The 13,111-nt window shown below is 44.1% G+C and overlaps 1 protein-coding gene across 2 annotated transcripts in view; it reads right to left on the bottom strand.

The window, feature by feature from the left end:
- Positions 1–13,111, bottom strand: part of DNAH1 (dynein axonemal heavy chain 1) — a 1,443,760-nt gene that overhangs the window by 1,047,036 nt on the left and 383,613 nt on the right. For both annotated transcript variants that reach the window (XM_078661462.1, XM_078661463.1), the window contains exon 24: positions 6,748–6,869. In XM_078661462.1, the coding sequence (XP_078517588.1) occupies positions 6,748–6,869 (122 nt within the window). The remainder of the gene's footprint in view (positions 1–6,747; positions 6,870–13,111) is intronic.

Below are 13,111 nucleotides of genomic sequence, written 5' to 3'. Positions count from 1 at the left end.
CACAGTGGAACACTGCGGAGCAGCCTCACTCCAGCCGGAGTTTATGATATACGGTTGAGGGCACAAGTCCCCACAGCTTGTCAGCGGCCTCTCCCAGAGTGATCAGAGTCGGTAGGTGCAGCAGAGGGAGATCCACCGCGGGAGTCGGATCGTTTCCGAGATCTCGACTTCCTATTCCTTCTGGTTCCGGCAGCCTGATCCCCTCGGTCTTGCGAGGGCTCCCTCGAACGTCCCGGGTTCAAGCCAGGTTGATCATGCGGCCTGACTCTCACCGTTTCATCAGTCCATTTGAAAACGTCCTCCGGGGAGTCAAAAAAATGAGTTTGTGACTGAAAGATCACCCGTAGGCGGGCAGGGTAGAGCAATGAGTATTGAATCTTCAGGCCACGGAGTTTCGCCTTGGCGGCAATAAAGGAGTGCCGCCGTTGTTGCACAAGTCTGGTGTAGTCCGGGAAGATCATAATCTTCTGATTTTCGAAATGAAGGGATTCTTTGGCCCTCGCTTCCCGCAAAATAGTGTCCTTGTCGTGAAAGTTCAGGAGCTTAGCAATCACAGGTCTGGGCCTCTCTCCTGCCGGCGGTTTCTGCGTCAGGGCCCTATGGGCGCGTTCAATCACGAAACAACGGGACAGGGCCTCCGGAGGGAGCCAACTCTCCAACCACTGGGTTAGGAACTGTTCCATGTTACCCTTCTCACACCCCTCCGGAAAGCCCACAAAGCGTAGGTTGTTCCTGCGCGCGCGCCCTTCAGCATCCTCGACACGGAGCGCAAGGCCCCGTTGAATGTTTTCCATCGCCGCCATTTTCCGCTTCAGGGTCCCAACATCGTCTTCCACCACCGAAATCCTAGATTCCGTCTCAGTAATTCGCTCGACGGCGTTGCGCAAATCTTGGCGCAATAGGGTCACGTCTGCCCCAACTGCCCCAATCTTGGCATCGAGCATGTCCCTAGATTGGGTGATCGCCGCCATGAGCGCCGCATTGTCCGGGCCCAAACCCTGGCCACCGGATGCCCCCTGGCTCCCACTCGGTCCGGTAAACTTGTCGATGGGGCCCTGTTTGGCGGGCCCGCCCCCCCCTCTGGTCATGGTGGGGCTCCCTTGTGTGACCCCGGTTCTCAGGGCAAGCACCGGTCATCTCAGCTAGGTAGTCCGCGTTGCCAGTGGCAGGCAAGGGAGGCACACGATCTCGGACCAGCAAACCACCTCAGTCCGCCTCCGGGGGGGGCACACACAAGACACTCCAGGCAAGGTCACTGCCCAGTCAGGGTCGCAGCTCCCAAGGGGCCGATTGCCCACCTCGTCGCCCCTGCCCGACGTCAGGCAGCACCGCCAGGGTTAACCGGGGCAGGGGGCTCCAACCGGCCAGAAAAGTAGGCAAGCGCGACAGTCCACGGGCCAGGGAGCAGGCAGGATCACTCACCGGGGGGCCGCAGCACTGGCTGCAGCTTGGCCCAGGCCTCCCTCGCGCCTCTCCACCGGTGTCGTCAAAATCGAGGCCCCGGTCTCTGGGCCTCCACGCCGGCCGCGGTCCGCCTCCAGGATCTGGGCAGCCCGGACTCACTCCCGAGTCGTGGGGTACGGCCACTCTCCCTCAGTCAGCCCCGCTGTAGAGTCAAGCCCCAGGCCACGGGTCCCACCGCTGCCACTGTCCGCCGACGCCGGGAGTTCCCGGCTGGACACCACCAAAATTGAGGCCCCGGCTTCACATGCCGCGGGTAGGCCCCGGGGCGCCGCCGCCGCTATCTCCGCCACCAAAGCTCCGGGCGCTCTGGAACCTGCACCGGAGGGTACCCCTCGCCAGTCTCTGCCTCCGCTGCTGGTGTGGGTCGGGTTACGAATTCGGGGGCCAGGATAAATGACGGATCTGTAACGGGCTGGTGGGAGCTCTAACAAGCCACGTCCACCATCTTCGCCCTCGAAGCCACGCCCCCGTTTAAACGGTTTTTAATTCCATTCTTAACTGAAGAAGGTTGTGTTTTGAATTGAACAGGAAGATAATGTCATCCTTTGGCTGCTACATATAAAGACATTCTTTGACCACTGAATGCTGAGCGGACTTTAGGAACATCCAAGGGAAATTATCTTGAGAACTCAGGTTACTTGTTAGAGAGTAGATATTACATTTATAGGCCAAGAATTCGGACCAACACCATACATAATCTTGTAAACAATGAGTAGTGATTTAAATGCAACTCTCTGGGTTATCGACGGCCAATTAACCTGCATCAGGACAGGCGAGATATGCTACCTAGAGGTGATACTGGCGATTGTGTGGACGTCATCAGGTTTAAGTAACTCAATCATTTTGACTGACTTGTTAGGCAAGGCCAAGTAACAAGAGCTGGTGCAGTCCAGCGGTGACTGTATGAAAGAAGTGATAACTTCCTTCTTAAAATCCACAGGAATAAAGGACAGGACTGTCAGAAACTGGAGGTAGTAATCTAAAATTAGGTTGGCATCCAGAATAACTCCCAATTCTCTATTGTGTCAACAGGCCAGGGAGCTGGGCCCATCATATCAGGCCACAATGAGGGTTGCCATTTCTCAACTGAGTCCCTGGTTAATAACACCACTGTCTTGTCAAGATTCAACTTAAAAAAAACGATTTATCATCCAAACTTGAATGAAACAAAGGATGTTGGCAATGGTGCCAGAGTTACCAGGCTTGAAGAGGCGTTTGAATAGTCCTCGCGTATCATCTGCATACATATAAAAATGGACGCCCAAGAGCGTTAATGCTGAAGTCGTGGGAGACATAAAATTGAAAAGCAGAGGAGATAAATTAGTTTCCTGTGGGGCATCCAATTTGACCGACTTCTTTATGGATGAGGCCGACACTTTGTTTACAGCAAGACAGGACGGATTTAATCATCTTAATAGTATGTCCGTGCAGTCCAGTCTTTAACCCTTTCTAGCAGATTTGCATGATCTATGGTATCAAATGCTATGGAGAGGTTGAGCAATATCAGTGCCTCGAACTCTTCACGATCCGTGAGCCCGTGCAGATCGTTAAGGACAGCCGAAACCACCAGTTATGTATCTTGGCCATACCTAAAGTCAGACTGCAAAGAAAATAATAGATTTTCCACCTCAGTGAGAGCAAGGAGCTGGAATGCACGTTTTTCCATACTTTTAGCCAGAAAAAGAAGAAGAGAAATCTGATGGAAGTGTTGACATCGTAGGGAGAAAAAGGCTTCTTCGGTAGAGGTTGTACCAGCACTATTTTCCAAGCCTTGGGAACTGTTGGATCTGGCTCTCTCTGCAGGGTCATCCCCAAACATTTTGCCTTCACTCCTCCGACTTTACTGAAATCATTTTTGTTAGCTCTAAGACTTTGTGCACTTTATCATTGTTAAACAGTGCTAAAGTGATTGTATTCGCTCCCTAAAACATAGTAAAAATGGCCGACACCTGAATGGCCTACCCTTTTATATATTATATATTATATATTAAATGCTACTAGAGGGCCTGCAGCATTCGTTGTGGCACCCAGTAAAGTAGCCTTTTCAAATATATATTATGTCTGCCATTGCAGCATGTAGTGCAGTTTAAAACTGTCAATATGACCTGGCAAAATAAACCTTTTGCCAGGCCTAAACCTTTTTTTTTTTAAACATATAAATCACCCTACTGTAGGTCCTAAAAGCTCTTAGGGGAGCATGCATGGTATTTAAAAAAGTTGGACAAGCGGGTTTCAGTTCTACATGTCCTGGTAGCAAGAAACTCCTAAAGTAATTTTTTACTACTGTAAGGCCTTTCTCTCCCATTGGCTAACTCTGGGTACCTTATTTCATTTAATAAGTTCTAACTTATTATTGGGAGCTGACAGAGTTATACTGTTTACACTCAAATTAATTGGAATTTAAAATACTCTTTAATGGCAAAAGTCAGATTTTGAAATCACAATGCTAACAATGTCACTTTTAGAAATATGCATTTTCATGTGCTAGCCAGTTGTGCCTTCTGTCAGTGTCCTAGGTCACTTAACTGTGAATGGCTCTGCTGATAGGGTGTGTGTACTCAAGCAAGACAGTGACAAAGGAGGCTTAGGTGCGGACAGGATGGGCCATTCTGCCAGGGTGGCTGGGGTAGAGCTGTGCCCTGCTTACACTTCTAAGGGGCTTGCCTCACACAAAGACCCTGCCCAGACACCACTCTTTTGTCACCTTAAACAGGGAGGGAAGTAGTTTCCAGAACCAGATGCGGGGGTAGGAGAGGATGTAACCTCACACACAAAGGCTGGCATTAAATATAAATATCAGACCCTCAGAACCACTCTTCAGCTCACGTCTGAAACTGTGGAAAACTCCTAAGAAGCACTGCACTGCTGCCCTGCTGCCCTGCTGCAAGAAGGACTGCCCTGCTACTGGATGAACTACTCCGCTGCCAGAAGGACTGCCCAGCTTTCCTGAGAAAGAAAAACTGGCCTGCTACTTGAACCCGGGACCACTAGAGTGACTCCAAGGGCTAGTTGGCTGGCCTAATTCACATAATCTGGCAGTTTGCTAATGAAAAAAGACATTGCTCAATGCACAAAAGATCCAGTTTGTAGTTTGGTAACCTATTACCAAATCGCAAATTAGGTTTGTGATTCGGTATTAGGATAACAAATTGCACTGGTAAGAGTGAATGTTCTGCTACCGAAATGCGGTCGCAAAACATTTGCATTTTACCACCTACTTCAAAAGTAGGTGGTAACCCATACACAAATGTAAAGGGGTCCCCAAGGGAATCCTTCTACTTTTTGATTGTATGAAAAAAAAATTTTAAGAGCAGGCAGCAGTGCCGCCCCAGCCACCAACCAAAAAAATGAAAAATAAAACAATGCTAAACTCAGGTTTATTATCGTATTATTTTTGATCTGCGATGCTAGGCGGTGGCGCCATGGGACAGGCACTAAGGGGAGTGTTTCGCACTGTTATCAGTGTGCATGACAGTTTGGCTGGCTGTCTCAGGATGGCCAAACCTTCATGTGCACAGAGGCTCTCTCCAACCTGACCTTTGTTATTGATTCACTAGCCAATACTGGCAGGCCGTGGTACCACGCACCACTGCATACTCTTAACCGCATCCGCGCTAGCGGTTTTCCCGCTGTGCGCGGCGTTTTTTAAAAAGCCGCGGTACATGACGAGCTCAGCTCGTCATGAGCGTACGAGCGTCGTAACTCATGACGAGCGCAGCTCGTCATGAGCGGGGAAGGGGTTAAAATTAAAAGAAAACTGTTGATTTTACTTTTTGAAACACATCTTGTTTTCCTTCAAGCAATGGCTCTGTGACAGGTAGAACAGGTGCCACTTTCCTCGATCCCTTTGACAAAAAGACAGTGACCTTGTCATGTATAGGAACTTCTTCTTGATGATGGTCTCAACACTCACAATAATATGTACTGGGGGTTCTACTTCTCAAGTATGAGTCAACTGTGACACTGAGGATCTTTACAATGCTGTTAGGAGATTAATTTGGTGTAGGCAATTGAATTGTGATAATTACAAAATTGAGGATATGGTCATTTTCTTTGTGTGTTCAAATGTTGTTTCCCATTCAATATCCATCCAATCCTTACCAAGTAATTCAATATACATCAAATCCTTCCAAGCTTCAAGTTCAGAGTTATCTCAGTTCTAGTCTGAAACATCTTTAACAGTAACTTCCATATGAGATACTGTTATTTTCCCCTGCTCGTGTGTCAGCCTGATGTGTAATGTGTTACATGTTTGAGGCTCATTTGCATCATCCCTCATGCAAGGTGAGTAGCCCGTTTTAGTGTGTTGTAAACCAAGTAGTGCCTTTTTGCAATGCCACCTACGTCTCCGATGTATTTGAATGAATGGAGTGTGCTGGTTTCATACAGACTGCACACATTTTCAATTTTTTGTGTTAATCCAGGGCGTTTATCTCACAATTGAAATACTTCCTGAAACTGCTAGATGCACCATTGAGATGTATAGTGCATAGGCTTTGGCACTGCAGACAACTCTGCCAGCAATGTCTGGCTGTAATAACAATTCATCCCATATAGCCGAACATGGTCTTGTACAATGGATGTGCAGGGAGATCAGCGTTCTTAACCTTTAATCTTCATGTGTGTCCCTCCCTGGAATCATGTAATGGCCTTCACAAGATAATATCATTCATGGCTGAGGAATCCCAAGCCGCCTTTGTCTAATAGCAACTTGAGTTTATTTAGGTCCATCCTTTTCCTCCCATTAACCTGTATCAAGTCAGAGACTATGGTGTACAAGCCTGCAAAGAACTTTAAATGAAAATAGGTATCGTAGTGCAGATGATGTACGTTGTGTTGACTTGTGTGGTTGGTGTTGCACAATACCAGAGTGGCATCTGGGATATTTGGTATGGAACAATCTGGACATTTTTTGAGGTCCCTTATTGCTACTAGGTTGTTACAAAGGTTAAGGCATGGAGAGCAATTACTAACCATTAGAAGAAAAGTTCCTCACTAAATCTTGTTTCATTATTTGAGTACCAGGGACAAGATTGGAGTAGCACGTTATCTATTCTTTGCACCACCAATTTCTCAGAAAAGAGGAACGATAGAGACTACGTTAATCATTTCACTAATATTAGAGGAGCTGTTGGCGAGATTTGTAATAGTCAAATAATCTAACCTACATTTCTTCTGAAGCCTTTCTCAACCCGCTTTTTACTGAAAGAAATCAGGTAATATTAAGTAATTAGATTAAATGGGGTCTTACCTGAACAAGTCTTAAGCAGAAAATGACATTACCTGGGGAAGGATGCTCTCTTGGTTTCCAGGTATTCACTCAATCCCTTCTGCACCAGTTCTAGGAGTTTGTTGCATTCACGTAAGCTCTCTAGAAGTCGCGGATCAGGACATAGTGCTATCACCTGTCAAAGGAAATAGCAAAATAACTCAACAACTCAAGCGGAAGGAGATTGTAATTCGAACACAGAAAAAATAGAACGAAATCAGACCCTACATCCACAGTACAATCAAAACCAGGATGTTCAGTGCACAAGCGTTGGCAAAGCCAATTGGTCTGGTGCTGTATGCCAAAGCCTGTCTTCTTTTGACATGGTTTTTAATAAAACATTATTGTGGGAGTTGTCAGTCCTCCATCAATTTTTAAAAAATCATAGTAAAAAGCAAAAATATGTTTCGGTTTCAAAAACTTCACATTGCCATAGCACTATGGATGTTTTCCTTTTGAAAGGGCAAAATGCTGTAATCCACACAGAAGTTAAACAATGGCAGAAGTGGGTTGGCCCACGATACCATGCTATATGCTGTAATGGCCGGAAGAAAAATATGAATGACATAACAGATCATTGGATGAAGAGGGCTGACTGAAAGTCCAGGCAATTAAGTATATAATTTATATATAATTTCACTGAAATCAAAAAGTTTTGGTTAACACTGAATTGAAAACATCTCAGACAAAGTAGAATGGAATCAGGACTGGTGAGAATTGGATAGCAACGTATTTCAATAAAAGGAGCTGCGTGTTCACTGTGAAAGCAGGAAAACACGAATAACGCGTCATTCTTCATCCACAAGTTTTATGTTGTAGATGGAAGAGAGTTTGAATCAATTCATTCTTTTAAGCAGGAGAGTAAGATTAAAATTTAAAATGGCGACCGTATAATGGCATCCACTGTCTTGTGCTCCTTGAAAGCTTGCTTATAGCTACAGATTCAGCATTTCTTGATTGATTCAACCACCCTTCAAGCTGACTCGGCTGTCCTACTGTTATTGTCCTTAGTAGTTGTACTAAGGCTTACGAGTACCTTAATTTAAAGTGTATATGCATGTGTTATTCACAAAACATGAGTTTACTCATTTAAAAAATGACATCATGTCTGTGTAGTTTTGCACTGCTGTCATTTTAAACGAGGCCAAATTATCTTCCAGTGGCAGGCTGTGGGTGTGCCAGGGCACCGATGCTCGCCTTTGTGATTGAACATAAACAAACGTTTGTCACTTTTCACTATTTGTCCAGCACATTTCTAGCTTGGGTATGACAGGAAATGCATTCCTGCCAAGGGAATGAGTAAGTTCATATTCAGGGTAAGACTAACCACTAACATAGGTGGGGATTTGAAAGGAAGGGAGTTTCTCCAGGCAAAAAAATATGGACTCCATGGAGAAAAAGTTAGCGAATGCATGAATTCGTTATATTTTTCAGGCATACGTTTTACATCTCAGTATGTGAAAATATCAACCCATTTGGGCAGCCTTTAAACTTACCCCACAAACTTTAGCATAGCGTTCAAAAACTCTTTTCTATTTTTGCCGTTTGATGGAAGGTTCACCAGGTGACATTAAGAAAAGAGGGGGCAGTTACATTTTGCATGGTTAAACACGAGGGCAAGTTAGGCTCACAGGAGTGAACACCAAATACAAAATGCCCAGTTAACACCAAGGAGGAATGAGGGTATAACAAATATAAGAAATATATAAACACAAAGTATTCCTCACAATGAAATAATGTACTAAAAAAAAAAACGAGTGAATGTAGAAACTAGAAGAGAGTAAGACGCGAGTATCCTTCGGTGGGGTATTGTGTGGAAGAGGGTGCTGTGTTGACCTATTGCTTGAGTTCCTGTTGATGTGGTGGGTACTATGCCCAGCTGTGAATGAGATATTCTCCATCTGCATTCCTATTGCTGATATTGGTAGGAGGAGTGAAATGAGCAGTCAGGGTTTTAACCTTTGAAAGAGTATGGTGGGTAAGAGAACCCATAAGAAAACCCCTATACTGGGGTATTACACAGCACTCCTTTGCTCCATGCCAGAACACTGACATTCTTAGTTTCTGCCTTCAACTCTTGGCTTTGATCACAGACTGGGATCAGAAAAAGGAGGCTTATAAAATAATAAGGTCCACGATTACTGGCTGGGTTTCGGTCTTCAGACCTAACCTGTGCCATGATTATGTACTCAGTGAGAGTATATTTGTCAAATGCAAGTTGTCTTGTTATGTAGTTAGAACATGGTTGCCATCCTGGAAAATAGCTTGATCTGAATGAAGACTTTGCCCTTCAACCGAAGAATTAATGGACGCTGTTCTGGCCTACCCTCATTTTAGATCTCCAACCTGCCTGGAATCTCCTGCACGAGCTGGTACACCCAAAGACAACCTAGCATGTGCCTTTACCTTTGCCTTATTTAATATAGGAGAAAAGAGCAATACAAGGAGGAAGTGGGAAGAAAGATTACCTATATAATGATACTGTGGACTTTTAAAGCTGCAGTAATTGTGTGTGGTGTTATCACTGCAAGAGATTACATATTGCACTGATTCGATCCCTGCATTGAGAAACCACTGACCAGGTAAAGTAAATTACACTTTTTAAGACGAAAGTAAATCACACAGTAGGTGAGTTTGCCATCCCTGGAAGCATACCACTGCTGTCTTTTTAGATCACTCCTGTAAGCAGCGTTAGCTGTCTGTTGTCAAAGACCTATAGGTATATTGCTCATTTGTCGCTCCCCAATGCCTACTGTCCCTCCACATCCTGCACCTCGTTTTTTGGCTATTTTTTACACCCTTTCTTTCCTGAATGCATAGTAACTACAAAGTGCTACTGGCCTGGCTCCTTTATTTGGTGCTCTAACACACTTTATTTACCTTTTTATCAATTTAATGTTCATTGCAATGGCCATGGTGGAATAATAAAAGAAAAATGCCAAAATGGATGTCCCTGTGGCACTATGCACGTGCACACTTTTGCACAGACAGTGGTCATCTCGGACCGGTTCCACTCATAAAGAAAAAATTAACCCCATTTCAAGATGGCGAGCATGGGCCATGGCCCACTGGGGGTCATTTTTGCATTTTAGGGTACTGTTCCACCATATCCTAAAAGTGAGGAATCTGTGCTTAGATGTATTCTGCAGAAACTGTATTTATCATAGAGAACTAAAAGGGGGTGGTGGATTCCTTTTTTAACAAAGTAGTTAATTAATAACCTTGAGGTCTTCCTGGGGGCAGGAGCAGCTTTACAGCTCTCAAAACAAGCCTCATTACTTAAGCCAGGAGTTCTGGGACGCAACTGGGCAAATGGCCCATAAATGGGACAGCTGTGAAAACTGCAGAGCATAATCAAGCTTCACCACTGAAAGGACCAACAACATGGTGTTTCTATAGGTGCGGTGGTGATAGTGGAAGAAAAGACTTTTCCCCTGTGGAGTGGACTTGGCCACTTGGGTTCTTGAGAGGTTGAGTATATGTCTTTGAGGAAGTTCATGTCATTGCTTCATGTGAGAAGGTTTTTCTGAATGAAGACAGAAAGATGTTGCTGACGAAGATAGCAGTATTATTGATATTCATTGTAGATTGTAATCTCTTTGTCAGAGTGCATAGGGAAATGGCAAGTGGTGCCTTGTGAGGGTTGCCATTTTGACTGCTAGTGGCAATAATGTTTTGTCTGATGTCGTTGATTTAGTTGATGTGTTGAGTGTGTGATGATGCTCTATTTGCCACTCTTATGAGCTGCCATAAGAGCTGAAACTCACAATCACAAGAGCGCAACCCAAACGTCCATGTTAACAGGGGTATACATTTTATAGCTTAAGACAAGTGTTCACATGAACCAATCTCTAAAAGACAATATGGTAATACGGGAAATCCTGGATTGTATTGCTCTAAGCAGGGAGGCCATTGACATTCTATTGTACCTTCAGCTTTATGCCAGTAATATTGAGTGAGAACATTATTTTAAGGTAAAGCTACTGGGTTACAAGACTATCAGAAAAATCGAAGTCTGCTGCAGCTCTGATAGTCTGATGACGGCAAGATTGTTTTGTTTTTTGCAGCATAACCTCCAAGAAATCTCAAATTCTCGATAAAAATCCTTAACGGATCCAGCTCAACATCCCAGATATTTGGACACTTGATGCCTTCCAACCCACAGCACTTCTAGAACAGAACTCCTGCACAACCCCAATCAGGAAGAGCAGAATAATATACAGAAGCCTGAAAAGAAGATTTCTTTCTTGCCTCAGGGCCAATGGCTGAGTCTGTGGAATGCCCAAGAATCAATTGTACTTATATTTATAGTTAAACATATAACAGAAGCTTAAAAAAGAAATTACAGATATTGTTTTGTGAAAAGTATTATACATTCTCACCTTAACATTCTCCTATTATGCTGCATCTTCTGGGGAGTAATTGAGGTGTGGTGTAGATGGTCTTGTGTGCTCTTGACTTGGTGAGGAAATAGATTGTAAATCTTTGCCATGTAACTCTGATGTGGCTAACACGTATGTCACAAGGCTCTAAGGAAGCAGGGTATGGTATGAGTATTTATATAGTGCTTACTGCCCCTTATGAGGCGCTAAAGTGCTTTGCAGATGGGTAACACGGTACTCCTTGGAACCCAGAGTTAGTGATGTAGTCACGCATAAGGATTGCCATTTATCATGCTGTTATCCGGCCATGTTATGCATTTTGCAACATGCTCATTTATTATGTAATTTCAGATATGGAGGTTAAAATTGTTTGGTGTTTTGTGTTATTTGAGAAATGTCACACCATTAGTACCTGTGACAATGTATTGTATTATACTGTATTGTATCATAGATTATTGGTATTTACATAGTGTTTTCTACTACGACAAGCTCTTTGTGGATGAGTATCGTTTAACTCTGCATTTATCAAGCAACTTCAGTTACAATATATCATGCTGTATAGCACAGAGTTTCTTAATAGCTTGACATGCAATTTGTCACGCAGTTTATTAAATAAAGCTTCAACAAAGTGTTATGCTGTTTACCATGCCCTATGTCCCTAAGAGGTTATGCCATCTGCCATGTAGGCAGTCATACAGATGAGTCACATGTGGTTGTGCAAGAGCATAGCTACCATCTGGAACAGGGGTACCAATGAAATACTAATTGATTTCATCACAGAAGCAGCAAAATCCTAGCCATTGGTGGTAGTGCTAACCAACTAGGAAGTACAATGTTGAGTCAATTCACGCGAGTCAGAATAGTAACACCTAGCGGAGTGTCAAGCAATACTGAAACACCACACAGCAAATAAAGGAGTACAGAATCCATAGCCCATTGAAGTGATCAGCTACCAGGAGGGGCTTCATCAAGTATGACAAATACACCATAGTAGATATCTGTGGTTTAACCCAGGAGGCATGAAATTATTTGATAGATGCAGTAGTTGCCTGGGTGAGACTAGAAGTGCCAGCAGGTGGAATGTGTTGAGGAAAATTAAGAGACAGTGAGGGAATTTGTGGTGAAAGGGCAGGACTCAAGGCAAAAGGGCATTTGAGACAATTGTCTTGATACCCAGCTTGTAAAGTGCATTCAATATTTGTCATTGAGAGTTGTCAGTGCCAGGCAGATTTCAAACATTGCTTGCTAGGGTCCAGCTAGAGGGAACACAGGAGGCATCTGTGGCAAGTACTGGTCGCAGACATCCTGGATAAATGTCATATACAGTATCCAGAAGCGATTGTGGAGCAGCACATGGCATGCACTGTTTAGAGGTAGCCATGTAAATGTCTAATGGAAACCACAAAAGAGGAACTACTAGTGAACAAACAAGAGTAACATAGGCATGTTAATTGTCAAAAAATTATGTACTTTACCAGTAACTTTTGGGGTAGCTCGGTGAGATATAAGAAATTTTCTTGTAGGCCGTAAAGATCATGGGTTTTATGCATACTTTCTGGGAGTGGTGAGACTTACCATTGCAAGAGAAGGGGTTCTGGTTCTAGGCCGTAACAGGACCAAACAGGGAAGTCACTTACTTCAGTGAGTATCCCGCTAGCTCAGATGCCCTTAATTGCAGGGCATCTGTGGAATAAGGAGCTTTGTGAAATAGGAAGTAAACGGCTACAACCTTGTCACATTACGTATTCAGATCTTTTAAATTAGCCAGTCACAAGCAAGTCAAGTAGCTGTTTCTGGAAAATGCAATGATGAGCAGACTTGAAAGATGTTTCTGCCGGAGAGACTGGCTTCATAGGTCTGAAAGTGCAAATCCCAGATCCTCCTACTTTTCTAAGTCTAAGAGCCATTGAAGGCATTCCCGAAAGATGTGGCAAAATCATAGATCAAGGGTGGTTACTGGATGTCTTCACCATTTGTAGAATTTCCAAAATGATCA

The sequence above is a fragment of the Lissotriton helveticus genome, chromosome 9 (genome assembly GCF_964261635.1).
Source record: "Lissotriton helveticus chromosome 9, aLisHel1.1, whole genome shotgun sequence".
NCBI lineage: Eukaryota > Metazoa > Chordata > Amphibia > Caudata > Salamandridae > Lissotriton > Lissotriton helveticus.
This window is presented reverse-complemented; position numbering and strand designations above follow the sequence as displayed.